The sequence below is a fragment of the Mastomys coucha genome, unplaced genomic scaffold (assembly GCF_008632895.1).
Source record: "Mastomys coucha isolate ucsf_1 unplaced genomic scaffold, UCSF_Mcou_1 pScaffold21, whole genome shotgun sequence".
Taxonomy (NCBI): Eukaryota; Metazoa; Chordata; class Mammalia; order Rodentia; family Muridae; genus Mastomys; species Mastomys coucha.
Window position 1 is genome coordinate 16,178,073 of NW_022196904.1, and position 16,625 is coordinate 16,194,697.

At 57.4% G+C, this 16,625-nt stretch overlaps 3 protein-coding genes across 7 annotated transcripts in view; 2 read left to right on the forward strand and 1 right to left on the reverse strand.

The window, feature by feature from the left end:
• The first annotated feature begins 1,128 nt into the window (after window positions 1-1,128).
• On the forward strand, window positions 1,129-11,318 carry Dmpk (DM1 protein kinase). 5 transcript variants are annotated; one of them, XM_031385519.1, is made up of 15 exons: window positions 1,129-1,433; window positions 3,212-3,303; window positions 3,551-3,634; window positions 3,708-3,803; window positions 4,072-4,220; window positions 4,439-4,532; window positions 4,693-4,899; window positions 5,146-5,409; window positions 6,110-6,195; window positions 8,457-8,553; window positions 9,191-9,354; window positions 9,435-9,532; window positions 9,700-9,746; window positions 10,050-10,139; window positions 10,454-11,312. In XM_031385519.1, the coding sequence occupies exons 1-15, from the start codon at window positions 1,274-1,276 to the stop codon at window positions 10,604-10,606; spliced, it is 1,881 nt and encodes a 626-aa protein (XP_031241379.1). In that variant the 5' UTR covers window positions 1,129-1,273; the 3' UTR covers window positions 10,607-11,312. The 5 variants fall into 5 exon arrangements, with proteins under 5 accessions (XP_031241379.1, XP_031241382.1, XP_031241380.1 ...); XM_031385520.1 differs by having other exon boundaries at window positions 1,138-1,433; window positions 5,146-5,394; window positions 10,054-10,139; XM_031385518.1 differs by having other exon boundaries at window positions 1,274-1,433; window positions 10,054-10,139; window positions 10,454-11,318.
• Window positions 11,319-11,744: 426 nt separating this feature from the next.
• On the forward strand, window positions 11,745-15,876 carry Six5 (SIX homeobox 5). Its single transcript, XM_031385523.1, has 3 exons — window positions 11,745-12,919; window positions 13,750-14,543; window positions 14,680-15,876. The coding sequence occupies exons 1-3, from the start codon at window positions 12,129-12,131 to the stop codon at window positions 15,267-15,269; spliced, it is 2,175 nt and encodes a 724-aa protein (XP_031241383.1). The 5' UTR covers window positions 11,745-12,128; the 3' UTR covers window positions 15,270-15,876.
• Window positions 15,800-16,625, reverse strand: part of Bhmg1 (basic helix-loop-helix and HMG-box containing 1) — a 23,999-nt gene continuing 23,173 nt past the window's right edge. The window contains exon 14 of the mRNA XM_031384117.1: window positions 15,800-16,623. Within this exon, the coding sequence (XP_031239977.1) occupies window positions 16,560-16,623 (64 nt within the window). The 3' untranslated portion in view covers window positions 15,800-16,559. The remainder of the gene's footprint in view (window positions 16,624-16,625) is intronic.

Genomic DNA, 16,625 nt, shown 5'->3' on the forward strand with positions numbered 1-16,625 from the left:
CCAGGGCCCTCCTTGTTCCCCTGGACCTGTTATTTATACTAAAGTCCTTGTTTGCACAGTGTTTCTGTTCCCTGGGGCAGGGTAGGGTGAGGGTTGTAGTACTTGGCCTCCGAGCTGTGCTCTGACCAAAGGAAGCCCAATCTTAGCTGCCTCCCCATCCACTAGCCCTGAGCAGAGAGCTCTCTGGAAGATGAGTCTTGACCCTCAGAGTCAAGAGGCTGAAATGGCCTTACTACTAGGTCCTTGGAGATGTTTGAAACTTGTTTTAAACACCAGGACTATCCAAGCACGCTCTCCTTGGGGAGAGGAGGATGCTGGGAATTGATCTGCACTCACTGACTCCTCTGGACATGCCATTGTAGTCTGTTGCTCCTGGCCCTTTTATGACTGGCCATCTAGTGCCAGCTGGAGGTCATAGTTTCCTCCCCAGAGAACTGGCCACCCTAGAAAGAAGCTAACATGTCTCCTGGCTGGCTGTCCAGGCAGCTCCGCCTTCAACCCCCAAAATGTTTCTGTCTCTAATCCTAGCCCAGGCAGGAATGTGGCTGCTCCGGCTTGTGGCCAAGGAGCTATTTTGGGGTCTCTTTTGCTTAAGGAGGGCCTGGATCCACCACTTGCCTCCCCCCAGGCTCAGGCCAGCAGGTCACCCCTGGCCCTGGCGGGTGAGCAAGCTCTCTCCCGATCTTCCTTCTACCTCCTGCCAAAAAAAGGAGGGGGGGTGTAATACAGCAGGCACAGGGGCTAAATTTAACTGTCCCAAAGTCGGAATCCATTGCTGAGTCACGAAGAAGCTGCCCCTGGCCTACCCCCACCTCCCTGTAGGCCCAGGCATCAGCCCTTTTCCCCACCCTCCCAGCTCTGAGTCTACAGACTGGCTCTTCTGGGAACTGACACTTCACACCTGTAACTCCCTGTGCTCACTTTATGGGTGGGTAGAGGCCATGCAGGGGTGGGGTGGGGGAGCAACCCTGGACTCTTACTCAGTCTCCTGACACTGGGCACTGAAGAGTTTTGAGGGGCTCAGGAAGAAGGGAGTTGGGGTGTGTTGGCTCAGGAGGGGTTAAAGCTGGGAGGCGGGAGGGGGGCTGGGCCAAGGGGTGGAGAAAAGAGGAGGAGGCCTCTAGCATCGAACTGGCCAGAGAGACCCAAGGGATAGTCAGGACAGGCAGATATGCAGCCAGGGTTCTGGGGCCTGGACAGGGGCAGCCAGGCCCCGTGACGGGAAGACCCCGAGCTCCGGCCCGGGGAGGGGCCATGGTGTTGCCTGCCCAACATGTCAGCCGAAGTGCGGCTGAGGCAGCTCCAGCAGTTGGTGCTGGACCCAGGCTTCCTGGGACTGGAGCCCCTGCTCGACCTTCTCCTGGGCGTCCACCAGGAGCTGGGCGCCTCCCACCTAGCCCAGGACAAGTATGTGGCCGACTTCTTGCAATGGGGTGAGTATGGACAGGAAGCCTGAGGTGGGCTGCAAGGCAGAGGTGGGGTCTACAGGGCAAGAGTGGGCTGTGGAGGGGCAGTAGGGCCTGGAGAGATCTTTTTGTAAGGGAGCCAAGCAGAGCTCAGGACTTGATCCCAAGCTCCCCTGGTGGGGCACCAGGATCAGTGACTTAGCCAGTGTAGGCTGGGGTGGGCACAGCCTCCTGCTATCTCTGCACCCACACTAGGACCTGTCTTTCCTTTCTAGGACCCTTGACTCCTCAAACGGGCTTTAAACATCCCCCACGCCTGCCTGGTTTCCCAGAGTATGGGGAGGGACAGCGTGGGGCAGCTGCCAGGGTGTGGCCCATAGGCAGGTGTTTGGTGTCTGCCTCTCCAGCTGCCCTGACAGGTGTCCAGGAGCTATGAGGGCACAGTGACTCACAGAGGCCCTGGGGGAGACCCAGCCCGGCAGACAGGCGCCACCGAGCACCCCTTCTGTTCCCCAAATTAAGGAGGAAGGAACAACTTCAGCTTCTGAGTGTGCCCATCCCTAGCATCTTGATCCCTCCCAGCCTTTGTGGGCTTCTCATCTGCTTTCATGGTCCTAGCTCAGGACCTCTGATTCCCCTGTGATGCCCTTCCCCAAAGGCCTTCTCAGGCCTAGTGGACAGGCCTGGAGCCTTTTCTGCCCCTGCTCAACATTCAGCCAAAGCTCCAGCTTATCCCAACTTCCTTACAAGTAACATCCTGTTTTGTTGCTCTGTGCCTATCATTAAGGGTCCTGGTCTTGGTCCTTGGCTGTCTGCCCATGTCTATGACCCTAGCTCATTCTCCCGTCCTCCTCCATTTCACAGATGGAAAGGTGGAGGCCATGGGTTAGACCACTAAGCCTGTGAAAGACTTTTTTTCCTCTTCAGCCCTCAATGTCTCCCTCAACCTGCCTTTTGCAGAATAGGATGGGGCTGGGCTGGGAGGGTAAACTGAGAACTGGGGTGGGGGCAGGGGGTCTGATCCTCTGGGAAAGAGCAGTCCTTTTGTGGCCTGAGCAGCATCCTGTGGGCCCCTCCCCTGCCAGGCCTGGGCGGGGGAGGGGGCCTGGGTTCCCACTGCCTTAAAAGGGCTCAACGCCTTGGCTCTCTCCTCCCCCCACCCCCCCAATCCTCAGCCTTGGCCCTAGTTGTATCTTCCCTGTCTGCCCACTTTCCCGAACCCCTTTCTTCTCTGCGACCCCCACCTCCCCTCTTCCCCACACGTTCCTCCTCCATCCTTACTCCCAGTCCTGACAGCTTTCCTAAGGGAGACCTGACCTCCCTCTGCCCACCCCCTACCCCCAGTCGCCAGCCTCAGACGTAGCTACCCTCCCTCCGACTGAGCCACCCTAGCACAGGTCCTTATCTCCTGGAGCTTTGCCTATAAGAAGACTTTCCTGCACTCTTTGGAAACCAAGAATACCCTTCCAACACACTTCGTCGTTCCTGCTGGCTGTGCTAGACACAGCTCTAGTTTGAGGCTGTGGCCCCAGAAGTTAAATGAGAGCCCCGGGTGACCTGACTTAGCACCCTGATCATCACGTGGGAGTGAAGGGCCTTTATGCTCCAGCTTCTCTCTTTGCCTCCCTCTCTGCCCTGCAGCCCTGTGGAAACAGGGAGTTCTGGGTCCCGCAAACATCACAGAGGTCTTGAAAGCAGAATCCTAAAGCCGATTAAAGGGGCAGAAGGAAGGAGGCTATAAAGTCTCCGCCCTTGCCACTAGTATTCTGGTGACCCTTGGTTCTTCTCCCTCCACCCCCACCCAGTGGAGCCCATTGCAGCAAGGCTTAAGGAGGTCCGACTGCAGAGGGATGACTTTGAGATTTTGAAGGTGATCGGGCGTGGGGCGTTCAGCGAGGTGAGTCTTGAGTGGCCTGGGAATGGAACTTTATTTGAGGTGGGTGGGGCATAACAGCTGGGGCAGAGCTTTAAAAATTTGATGAATGAGCTTGAATTTAAGGCTGGGTGGAGGCGGGGCTTGTGGTCAGTGGGCAGTGTGAGTGGGGGCGTGGCTAAGGTTGGGTGGAGATAAGGGTGGAGCCCTGTCTGGGTGAGCCTTGCTGTTTTCCCTGCCACCTCTGCTGTCATCCTGGTTCCGCATTTAGGTAGCGGTGGTGAAGATGAAACAGACGGGCCAAGTGTATGCCATGAAGATTATGAATAAGTGGGACATGCTGAAGAGAGGCGAGGTGAGGGCCAGGGATGAGGGCGGCGCGCTTATCCCTCCAACTCACCTCCTGCAGCTTCTCTCCTATCTCACAGGTGTCGTGCTTCCGAGAAGAAAGGGATGTATTAGTGAAAGGGGACCGGCGCTGGATCACACAGCTGCACTTTGCCTTCCAGGATGAGAACTACCTGGTGAGCTCCGGGTTCAGGCGACCAGGGAAGAGTGACAGTTACATCGCCCCAAGTCAAGAAGGCTGGAGAAGGGAGAAGCTGCTGTAGGCTGGGGGGCGGATAGGATTGTGTCTCAGATACAGGAGGGACCTTCGTTGAGACAGGAGTGATAGCTGGTTTGGCCTTCGGATGGGGCGCTCTCACTGTGCGGGGGTGCTCTATGCTTGGGAACGGGGTGTCTTTGGGAGTCTTGGGGGCTACCAAACCCCTGTGACACACCCGCTCCCAGTACCTGGTCATGGAATACTACGTGGGCGGGGACCTGCTAACGCTGCTGAGCAAGTTTGGGGAGCGGATCCCCGCTGAGATGGCGCGCTTCTACCTGGCCGAGATTGTCATGGCCATAGACTCGGTGCACCGGCTGGGCTACGTGCACAGGTGGGCGTGGCTGGGCCCTTGGAGGGTTAGCAGAGTTTGTGTGGGAAGGAAGGGTACCTGAAGGTCGGATCCCGTTGGGGACAGGACTGGGGTCTAGAATTGTAGAATCCTGGTTGGGGTGGAAGCAGATCGAGTTGATGGGACGGACCTAAGAGGGAAGGTTTTCAAGGAAGCACACTTCCCCTCTTCTCTACTTCCCCTCTTCTCTCTATGCACAGGGACATCAAACCAGATAACATTCTGCTGGACCGATGTGGGCACATTCGCCTGGCAGACTTCGGCTCCTGCCTCAAACTGCAGCCCGATGGAACGGTAGGAAGAGCCTAGCGAAACTCTCCCCATTGGTGAAGGACCAGATTAGGGGGCGGGACTGGGGTGAAGAGCAGGAGGAGAGCTTGGTCGGAGATGTCCCGTGTGCCGGGTCTGGACAGCGGGGGAAAAGGTTTTAAGCATTCGGGTCTGGTTGGCACAGGTGAGGTCGCTGGTGGCTGTGGGCACTCCGGACTACTTGTCTCCTGAGATTCTGCAGGCTGTTGGCGGAGGGCCTGGAGCAGGCAGCTACGGGCCCGAGTGTGACTGGTGGGCACTGGGCGTGTTCGCCTATGAAATGTTCTATGGGCAGACACCCTTCTACGCGGACTCCACAGCCGAGACATATGCCAAAATTGTGCATTACAGGGTGAGCATGGGCACCATGCAGGGAGGCTGACTTAGTGGCTTATGCTCCCAGACTGACTTCCATGCATGTATGTCTATGCACTTAGTAGGTGTGCGAAGGTCAGAGGGCGTGGGGTCCTTTGGAACTAGAGTCACGGACTGTTGTCTGCTGCCATGTTGGGTGTTGGGAAACCAAACCTTGATTGCTCTGCAAGAGCAGCCAGTGCTCTGCAGCCCAGGGCTGACTCTTGCTTTTCTTTCTAAACAGGAACACTTGTCTCTGCCGCTGTCGGACACAGGTGTCCCTGAGGAAGCTCAGGACCTCATTCGTGGGCTGCTGTGCCCTGCTGAGATGAGGCTAGGTCGAGGTGGGGCAGGTGATTTCCAGGAACACCCTTTCTTCTTTGGCCTTGATTGGGAGGGTCTCCGAGACAGTGTACCCCCCTTTACACCAGACTTCGAGGGTGCCACGGACACATGCAATTTCGATGTGGTGGAGGACCGGCTCACTGCCATGGTGAGCGGGGGCGGGGTACGTACCTTCAGTTCCTGATGGGTTGAGGGGATTTCTCTAGCCTCTTCCATAAAATTGGGGTGATTGGCCAGGTGTGGTGGTACACACCTTTAACCCCAGGACTTCATAGGCAGAGGCAGGTGAATCTCTGGTAAATCAAGGCCATCATGGTCTACATAATGGCTTCCAGGTCAGTCAGGATTATACAGTGAAACCCTCCCTTGAAAAATTAAAAAAAAAAAAAAAAAAAAGGGAGGGGGTGATGACTTTCCTGGGTCCCAAATTATTATCCTAGAGCACTACCATGTGTCCACTCAGGTGTGAGGACACACAGGTGACCAGTCCCCAAGACAGTGAGTGAGGCCTCACTCTTGGTAGTAGTAAAATGGAACGCAGGTGGGCTGGGCTCTTGACCCAGCCTGGAAGGTGCTGGAGGGCTTCCTGGAGGAGGAGACTGAGCTGAGCCCAGAAGGATGCAGGAGATGCAGGAGACCTTTTCTCAGGCGAGTGCTCTCTGCATTTTAACAAGCTCTAGATCCTGCCTTGGGCCACGTGCAGAGAGAAAACTCTAGTGTGGGCAGAGCCCGGACAGGAAGCAACAAGATAGAAGAGAAAATGATGGAGTTTGTTTAGTGGGAGCAGTTATGCCATGGACATAGAAGGGAGAAGGGCCATCTCGGATAACTGCTGGCCACAAGAGCCCTGTACCTCTTCCTAGGAGACACTGTCAGACATGCAGGAAGACATGCCACTTGGGGTCCACCTGCCTTTCGTGGGTTACTCCTACTCTTGCATGGCCTTCAGGTAAGCATGACTGCCCCCTGCTGGGGCCTGTGTGCAGGCTTAGCTCAGCCAATTTGAGGCTCAGTCTTCCAACCAGGTATTCTTAGGAGCTGTCAAAATTAGGGTTTCTGCTGCTGTGATGAGCCATGACCATAAGCAAGTTGGGGAGGGTTTATTTGGTTTACACTTCCACATGGCAGCCATCACTGATGGGAGTCAGGGCAGGGCCTCACACAGGGCAGGGACAGGACCTCACACAGGGCAGGGACTGGAAGCTGATTGCCTCTGGCTTGATCCTTGTAGAACCCAGGACCACCAGGCCAGTGATGGCTCCACCCACAATGGGCTGAGTTCTCCCCCATAATCACTAGTTAAGAAAATGCCCTACAGGCTTGCCTGTAGCTTGATCTTTTGAGGCATTTTCCTTTTTTTTCTTTCTTGTTTTAGTCTTTTAGAGACAGGGTCTTACTATGTAGCTCTGACTGTCTTGGGATTCATTCTGTAGACCAGGCTGGTCTTATGTATTTATTTTATATATGTAAGTACACTGTCACTGTCTTCAGACACACCAGAAGAGGGCATCGGATCCCATTACAGATGGTTGTGAGCCACCATGTGGTTGCTGGGAATTGAACTCAGGACCTCTGGAAGAGCAGTCAGTGCTCTTAACCTCTGAGCCATCTCTCCTGCCCTGTAGAGGCATTTTCTTAATTAAGGATCCCTCCTCTCTGATGACTTGATGACTCTAGCTTGTTGTATCAAGTGGACATAAGGCTAGGAAAGCAGGTACACATGTACTTTGCTTATTTTTGTTTTGCTTTTTGAGACTGGGTCTCTCCATTTCATAGCTCTGGCCATCCTGCCCATTGCACAGAAACATTTCATTCAGTTCAGTTCTATAACCTAAGAATCTTAGACTCAGCCTGACAGAAGCCTGCTTTTGACCTTCATGGTTCTAAGACGTGCCACAGAACCCAGGATCTTAGAAAAACAAACCTGAAATCTTGACAGTTTATTTTAAGAACACAGTTGGAGCACATAATAATAATACAACTTTTAAGTTTTTAAAAGTTTTCTGCCTTGTTTTCTGAGGCAGGATATCATTAATATAGTCTGAGCTGGCCTTGGAGTGCTATGATTTATGGGCATGCACCACTATGCCTAGTCAATACAGCCTTTTAAAAGCATCCATTAGGTTGGCTGTGGTGCTACAAACCTATAATCCCAGCACTAGAAGGTGGAGGCAAGAGGATCAGAAGTTCAAGATCATCCTGGGCTATATAGTAATCTAAGGCTAGCCTGGTCTACAAGAGACTCTGTCTAAAGAAACAAAAGATAAATAGCATCCACTATTGCTAGGCAATATAACCCTATAACCCTACCATTGAGGAAGCTGAGACTGGAGGATCACCGCAAGTTTGAGGCCAGCCTGGGCTAAAGATACAGAGTGAGAGCTTGTTTCAAAATACCAAACAAACATACAAACATTCGTTATTGGTCAGGCATGTATGGCACACACTTGCAGTCCCAGTATTGGGGCATCGGATGTAGGAAGATCACAAGTTTAAGGCAAGCCTGGTGCTGGAAAAAAGAGAAATGAGTTATTCAGGAAAGACAGTTTGTCATGGGCTGGGAGCATGGCTCCATCCAAGAGAGCATCCCTAGCATTGGGCTGGAGCTGCAGCTCAGCTGCTAAGGTCTCAGCACAGTGTACAAGAAAAGAAAAAAGAAAGGCCTGGCCAGGTGTGGTGCCAGCCTTTAATCTCAGCACTTGGGAGGCAGAGGCAGGAGGATCTCTGCATTTGAGGCCAGCCTGGTCTACAGAGTGAGTTCCAGGACAGCCAGGGCTGCACAGAGAAACCCTGTCTCAACAACAAAGAGAACTTACCTAGTATTTATGAGGCCCTGGGATTAATCCCCATTGCCACAAAATAAAAATTAAATGAAGAGACTGCTTTTAGGAGTAAGCTGGGAAGCAGGGAACACTTAGAGGATGCTCACATAGTACCCACCATCAGGCATGGCTCAGGCCTGCACAGGTAAGGACAACTTATTTCATGATTAGCAAGCAGCATCCCATGCTCCTTAGAGCATGCTGGACCCAGCCCACCTTCTGCAGAGTTGTATTGCTCAGCCAGCCAGCAAGGCAGCCAAGGTGCTGCAGCCTGGCAGTCTTTTCTCTTCTCTACACCTTCTTTAGCCAAGGGGTCTCAGGAGCCTGGCCTGTGCCCACAGGCCGGGGAGTCCCAGATCCCCGTTTGGCAGCCTCTTCCTCTTCTCAGAGACAATCAGGTCACGGACCCCACCCCTATGGAACTAGAGGCCCTGCACTTGCCTGGGTCAGACTTGCAGACCCCAGTGTCCCCACCGGATCAAGTGGTGAGTAGACTGAGAGGTGGGTGTACCTGCAGTGCCAACTGCCAGCCTGTAATTCAGTAAGACACTGCCCCCAGCTGGCCCAACACCACATTCTGTAACCCTAGCTACACAGGAGGCACAGGCTTCAGAAAGATCCCAAATTCAAGCTTGCTCCAATTAAGTAATGAGACCCTGTCTTGGAATAAAGAACAAAGAAGAGAACTAGGGATAGCTCAGAGGTAGATCTTCTCCTGGCATGAGGGTAGGGTCAGAAAACAACACCAACCCAGGCCTGGGAGGGAGGGACTGCCAACCACCTGGAGGAGTCTGAGGTTCTTACGGTCAGTTGGTGAACAAAGATGAGAGGCCATCGGGTGGGTTGCTGGTTCTTAAAAGCTACAGATAGGTGGGTGGCATTGGAAAGAGGAGTGGGGGTTGCAGAAAGTGACAAGACACAAACTGGGGAAATCTAAGGGTAAAGCCAGGTTTGTCAGAAGCACTGTGGAGCTGGGAGGGATGCTAAACTTCTGACTCCAGCCCTTCAGTTCCCATGTTGACTAGACTGTCCCCAGAGACCCAGGAATGGGGGGAGGGGGTTGGGGGAGGGAAGTGCGGGACTGATCCAGCTCCAGGTCCCAACTGTGATGCTCACCGACAGGCTGAAGAGGCCGACCTAGTAGCTGTCCCTGTCCCTGCGGCTGAGGCAGATACCATGGTGACACTGCGAGAGCTCCAGGAAGCCCTGGAAGAAGAGGTTCTCACCAGGCAGAGCTTGAGCCGCGAGCTGGAGGCCATCCGCACCGCCAACCAGAACTTCTCCAGGTCGGGGTCAAGGTACTGAGGGGAGAGGAGAGCAGCAACCCTTACATTCTCGTTGGGCTCACTCTCCTGTCCTTCCGCAGCCAACTACAGGAGGCCGAGGTCCGGAACCGAGATCTGGAGGCGCATGTTCGGCAGCTACAGGAGCGGATGGAGATGCTGCAGGCTCCAGGAGCCGCAGGCGAGTCCCTCACCCGCCCCCAGTCAGGAGGGCGCCGGGTGGAGATGGGGGCACGTTGGGTGTGTGAATCCTCGGGGCTGGGGAGGAGTCCAGGCTGGGGCACTGCAGCTGCGCCACTGCCCTTCTCCATCCTCCACGCTCCATACACCTCTCTCTTCTCCTTCCAGCCGTCACGGGGGTTCCCAGTCCCCGGGCCACGGATCCACCTTCCCATGTAAGACCCCTCTCTTTCCTCTCCGACCTCCCTCTTAGATCAGCTACCCACAGCCCGTCTTCCGTCCACATTTAGGGTCCACCCTCCTTGGGGGTTCCAGAAAAAAGATGCCCTTTGCTCATTCATTCAGCATGCACTGTCTACCAGCGCTCCCTCGTTTCAGGCTTTTCTCCAAATCCTCCCCAAGGGAACTCCCTAGACTCCCGTTCTGGCCTCAACTAGATTCCCGCACTGCCTCTCGCCCTGCTGCTGAGGGCTGTGGGGCTGGGCTCCGATCGGGTCACCTGTCCCTTCTCTCTCCAGCTAGATGGCCCCCCGGCCGTGGCTGTGGGCCAGTGCCCGCTGGTGGGGCCAGGCCCCTTGCACCGCCGTCACCTGCTGCTCCCTGCCAGGGTATGTCCCACTTCCACCCGCCGCGGGCCTCTGCCTAGCTCTGCCCACTGAGTGTCACCACTGCTTGCTGTGCCTCTGTGGAGCTCGGCCAACCGCAAGGAGGGAGGGTACTCGGGCGGCCAATCAGCACAGGTTGCTGCTAAGTAGCCAATGATGAGTTCCAACAGCTCAGTCTTGAGATCAGACCAACTTTAGCTGTGGGCTGTGGGGACCAGAGATGCGCTCAGAGGCCCATCTATGGGTATAGGCTGGGCGGCTCCTAGGAGCCAGCGGGCCCCTGTGGCCTAGTGCTGATCCAACCTTCTCGCCTGCAGATCCCTAGGCCTGGCCTATCCGAGGCGCGTTGCCTGCTCCTGTTCGCCGCTGCTCTGGCTGCTGCCGCCACACTGGGCTGCACTGGGTTGGTGGCCTATACCGGCAGCCTCACCCCAGTCTGGTGTTTCCCGGGAGCCACCTTCTCCCCCTGAACCCTGAGACTCCAAGCCATCCTTTCATTTAGGCCTCCTAGGAAGGTCGAGTGACCAGGGAACGACCTAGAGCGTCTCCGTGCCCATCCTCACCCCCACCCTCACCGCTCTGCTCCACACTTCTGTGAGCCAGGGTCACCACCCAGCTCCGCTCCTATGATCCGGGCCCGCCCCCTGGCGGCCGGGGAGGGAGGAAAAGGGCTCGTGCCCAGCATCCCGGTTCCTGCGGAGCTGGTAGCCAGGCCGCCGCCGCTGCAGCCGGGCATTCGCCGACCACTCTTTACTCAGCCCCGACGTGGATGGGCAAACTGCTCAACTCATCCGATTTCACTTTTCACTCCCCCAGCCATCGGTCACGAGCCATAAGCATGAGCCCCTTACCCCCAGGAACATCCCATTCCCGTAACGAAGGATCTACGAGACCTCTGCCAGCACACACGGAGTCTTTGGCTTCCGACAGCCTCACTCCTGGGGGTTGCTGCAACTCCTTCCTTGCGTACACTCCCGCACTCTTCCCATCGGAACGACAGCCGCACACACCCCCAAGGCAGTGTGGGTATTTATTGACCTTGTTCTCTGACTCACTGACAGACGCCAGGACCCACGTTTTGGATGCACTGAAACTCGACATTCCTCGATATTTATTGTCTGTCCCCACCTACGACCTCCACTCCCGACCCTTGCGAATAAAATACTTCTGGTCGGCCCTAAATCCCGCGCCATCTCTCTGATGTGGAAAGAAAACCGCCCCGCAGGCCAATGGAGAGTCCAGTAGAGACAACCAATGACTTGAGTGGGAGCTAGTGGGAGGCAAAGCGCACGAATCAGGCTGGAGGGTGGGGCTTAGGCATTCAGCCAGTAGGAGAAGAGCAACAAGCCACCAGAGACACCACCGCCCCCCACCCTCCCCCCCAGCTGTGACCCAGCTGTGCAACTCAAGCTTGGAAAAGTTAGGGGGTTGGGCCAGCAGCGCGCCGGCCATCATCTCACTGCGCCTGCGCAAGCCACGCGCATCCGCTCCTCTGATCGGAGCTCCAGAAAAGTTGCTGCAAACTTTCTAGCGCGTCTCCCCGCCCCTCCTCCCAGCTAGATCCACAGCCTACCCGCGGGGCCGGGAATTCCGAGGGGCGGAGCACGGCGCAGAGATGGGAAGGGAGGGGGGGCCCTTCAGGGGATCCGGGAAATCGAAGCGGCTTCGCGCCCTTAACCCTCCTGGACGGCCCATAACCTTCTCCGTTGCTCTGATAGGGAAACTGAGGCCCTGAGTCCGAGGCACACCCGGGGGAAGGCCGAAAGCGCGGCCAGAGACCGAGGGAAAACAAAGACTCCTGACAGCCGGGGAGGGGGGCGGACATACAGGGACAGGGACAGACCCGAGTGCAGAGCTGGGTCTAGTCTTTGGGAGGGGACCAGAAGACCGCGAGGGGACGGAGGGGAGGCGAGGAGGGCTGGGCGGAGGAGGGGGCTGGGGAAGCCCGCGGGAGGCGGCAGAGGAGGGAGGAACTTCCCAAAGTTGCCAAACATGGCTACCTCGCCTGCCGAGCCGAGCGCGGGGCCGGCGGCTCGGGGGGAGGCGGCGGCGGCGACCGAGCAGCAGGAGGAGGAAGCGCGCCAGCTTCTGCAGACTCTGCAGGCAGCCGAGGGGGAGGCGGCGGCGGCGGCGGCCGGGGCGGGAGACGCGGCGGCGGCAGCGGCGGACTCTGGGTCCACGAGCGACCCGGGGTCTCCCCGGGAGACCGTGACCGAGGCGCCCGCTGGCCTTCGCTTCTCGTCCGAGCAGGTGGCATGCGTGTGCGAGGCGCTGCTGCAGGCGGGCCACGCCGGCCGCTTGAGCCGCTTCCTGGGCGCGCTGCCCCCGGCCGAGCGCCTACGTGGCAGCGATCCGGTGCTGCGCGCGCGGGCCCTGGTGGCCTTCCAGCGCGGGGAATACGCCGAGCTCTACCAACTTCTCGAGAGCCGCCCTTTCCCCGCCGCCCACCACGCCTTCCTGCAGGACCTCTACCTGCGGGCGCGCTACCACGAGGCCGAGCGGGCCCGTGGCCGTGCGCTGGGCGCGGTGGACAAATACCGGCTGCGCAAGAAGTTCCCTCTGCCCAAGACCATCTGGGATGGCGAGGAGACCGTCTACTGCTTCAAGGAGCGCTCGCGAGCCGCGCTCAAGGCCTGCTACCGCGGCAACCGCTATCCCACACCAGACGAGAAGCGCCGCCTGGCCACGCTCACCGGCCTCTCGCTTACACAGGTCAGCAACTGGTTCAAGAACCGGCGACAGCGCGACCGCACGGGGACCGGCGGTGGAGCGCCTTGCAAAAGGTGAGGGGACCGACCCTCGTTCCTCGATGGCCGCTGGAGTCTGCGCGAGTGACCCTTCACACCCCTCCTCGGCGGCGGCGGCGAGTGCATGGGCTGAGCGTGAAGAGACCAGGCACACCCTGGGTTCTCTGGGCATCACTGCCCCACGGGCAGAGGTTGTTGCAGCTACTTCTAAGTTGGGACTGCAGTGCCAGGAATGGGGACCGGCGGTGGGGAAAGTGAGGTGTCCCTGGAGGGGCGGTGGTAAGGAAGGGGAAGGGCCCTTTGTCTAAGGCACCCGGGGTAGGGACCCGCTTTGGGGGCCTCTGCAGCCTGGCCCCTCGGTGACCATTACTCACACCCACCCCCACGCCCCCTCCAGCCCAAACAGCGTGGTCTGTCGCTTGTCTTTGTTGTGAAACGTGAACCTTCTCCGGCTCCGGTTTCCCTGTAACCCAAGCCCTTCCCCTCCCACCTCAGCGCCAGGCCTCCAGCTCTGGTCTCTGACGCCGTCGTGGTGTGTGTGTGTGTGTGTGTGTGTGTGTGTGGCGGGAGGTGGAAGAACTGGAGTAAAAGCTGCTGCCTCACGCCGCAGCCACGCGCCTACCGACCCAGGGGACCTGGGGCAGCCTGGGTGTTCGGCTGCAGGCCAAGGCGACCGAGAGCGAGAGCGAGCTTTCCTCCGGCTTAGCGTTCCCGCCGCGCTGTCAGCCCCAGCAGGGCTCGTAGAGGCCCTGGGATCCGCGTGGGTTCTTTAAGGGCGAATACAGTGAATCGGAGCTTGGGCGGCCTCGGCCCCTAGGGCGACGAAGCCTCCAGGCCTGAAAAGTCTTAACCCTTTTTCCTTCCAGCGAGTCTGATGGCAACCCCACTACGGAGGATGAGTCCAGCCGCAGTCCAGAGGACCTGGAGAGGGGTGTGGCCTCCGTGGCTGCGGAGGCCCCCAGCCAGAGTTCTATCTTCCTGGCGGGGGCCACCCCTCCTGCGACGTGCCCCGCCTCCTCCTCTATCCTAGTGAATGGGAGCTTCCTGGCCGCCAGCAGCCCCCCAGCAGTGCTCCTCAATGGTAGCCCAGTCATCATCAATAGTTTGGCCCTAGGAGAGGCCCCCAGCTTGGGGCCCTTGCTACTCACAGGAGGAGGGGGCGCCCCTCAACCACAGTCCAGTCTCCAGGGGGTCAGTGAGGCCAAGACTTCTCTGGTCCTGGACCCTCAGACAGGAGAGGTTCGACTGGATGAGGCTCAGTCTGAGGCCCCTGAAAACAAAGGGGTTCATGGGACTACTCCTGGAGAGGAGATCCCAGGAACCCTGCCCCAAGTAGTCCCAGGCCCCCCACCTGCCACCACCTTCCCCCTGACCCCAGGAGCTGTGCCTGCTGTGGCTGCTCCTCAGGTTGTACCACTCTCCCCTTCTTCTGGGTACCCAACAGGCCTGAGCCCCACCTCCCCACGGCTGAATTTGCCCCAGGTGGTGCCCACCTCTCAGGTGGTAACCCTGCCTCAGGCTGTGGGGCCACTCCAGCTGTTGGCAGCTGGGCCAGGCAGTCCTGTGAAGGTGGCAGCTGCAGCGGGGCCTGCCAATGTGCACCTGATAAACTCTAGTGTGGGAGTGACTGCGCTACAACTTCCCTCATCCACTGCTCCAGGTACCCTTTCTGCTTTCTAGGGGTCTAAGTGGGCTTGAGGGGCAGATGTCTCACACCTGGTAGTTTCTTGGGGTTAAGCCTACTGGCACCCCTGCCTGCCACCCAGAATCTTCCACTCCACCTCTTTTCTCCACAGGAAACTTCCTCCTGGCCAACCCTGTATCTGGCAGCCCCATTGTCACTGGGGTAGCTGTGCAGCAGGGCAAGATCATCCTCACTGCCACCTTCCCCACCAGCATGCTCGTCTCCCAGGTCCTGCCTCCTGCCCCAAGTCTAGCCCTTCCCCTGAAGCAGGAGCCAGCTATCGCAGTGCCTGAAGGAGCCCTCCCAGTAGGCCCCAGCCCCACCCTCCCAGAGGGTCACACTCTGGGGCCAATCTCTACTCAGCCACTGCCACCTGCTCCTGTTGTCACCTCTGCCACCAGCCTGCCTTTCTCTCCAGACTCCTCTGGCCTGCTTTCCAGCTTCCCAGCACCCCTGCCTGAGGGTCTGATGCTGTCACCTGCAGCTGTGCCAGTCTGGCCAGCGGGGCTGGAACTGAGCACAGGTGTAGAGGGGCTGGGGACACAGGCCACCCACACTGTGCTGAGGCTGCCAGACCCTGACCCCCAGGGGCTGCTCCTGGGGGCTACAGCAGGGACTGAGGTTGATGAGGGGCTAGAAGCTGAGGCCAAGGTCCTGACCCAGCTGCAGTCAGTGCCTGTGGAGGAGCCCTTGGAACTGTGATGGCCTGCGTTTAACCACTTCTGACAAAGGTGTCAAGGTGCTAGGACAGGAGGAGGACCCTCAGAAAAGTGGATGCAGTCTCAAGTCCCACACTACATACAGCCCTCCTACCTGGATGAGCTGCAAGCCTTACAGGAGCTAGAGGGACCACCACAGGTCAGGGCACTGTCTCTCCTGATGGCAGATCTTGTTACAGCCCTCTCCTTGCTCTGCCTGCCCAATGTGTGTGGGCACTAGGGGTCTTGGCTTGGACTTTGCCCTCCTCTACCTAGTACTAGTGTGAGAAGGTCCTGCCAAGTGGCTGATTTCCAGCCGGCACCCTCACTATAACACTATTAATAGCCCCACTGATAACCATTTCCCAAAATTTCCTGAGAGATCAGGGTGGCACTGAGACAGCTCTTCCTGTTGAGGAGGGGTTGATGGGTGCACAGGGCCCTTTCCCTGCTTCCCTGGACTTGAGCCCCAGGATCCAGCCCCAGACCAAAGATTTCCTTGTCCCCTGGGGCAACCCTGGCCCCTTTGTCTAGTTTGTATTGTAAATCTTTATTTTTCTAGGATATGTTATGCCTCCATTTCAATTAAAGTCAAGTTAACAGACAACAGAGCTATTGAGGGTAAGGTTACCTGCCAAACAACCCACCCAAGAGAGAACTGGGAACAAAGCCCAGCCAGAGGCTGTGGCTTGTTTTCTTGTTTGGGTTGTGAGATGGGGATCATGTTTTATATAGCCCAGGCAGGTCTCAGACTCCATCTTCCTGCCTCAGCTTCCTGAATGTTGGAATTATAAACATGGGTCACTACATCCCAAGACTGGATATCTGAGGTAAAGGGTTTGAGTTCAGACCTGCAAACTTGGGGGTGGGGGAGGACGGGATTTCAAAGTACAGAAGCAGAAGGCTTCTGGATTTGATGTGTGGAAAGCCCAACCATGGCTAAGAGGTCCTGGACACAACATTCCTTCTCCCTTTGTTGGTAAAAAGGGTTTCACTTCATTTTACCTACAACAGGGAAGGATGCAGTGAGACTGGGGCTGAGATCATGTGCTTCTGGGGGCAGAGGGAGGCTCCACATTTCATCTAGGGTGCCCATCCTATAAGAACAGATGTAAGATGGGCTAGAGGGCGGGGCTGTGCACAAGGCAGAACACAGAGCCTTGGGTCGGTAAATCCATTTCCTCTCTGGTACTGAAGCTGGGGACCAACAGCAGTGGGTCTGAGGCCAGGGGAAACAAATGTTAGAGGACCCGAGAGCTAAGCAGGTGGCAGAACCCAGCAGGGGCTGCCGTTCTCACTGGCAGTGAGGGGTGGGCAGTGAGGTGAGGCCCAAAGACACTTGGGCCTTCTCAGCCAGTAG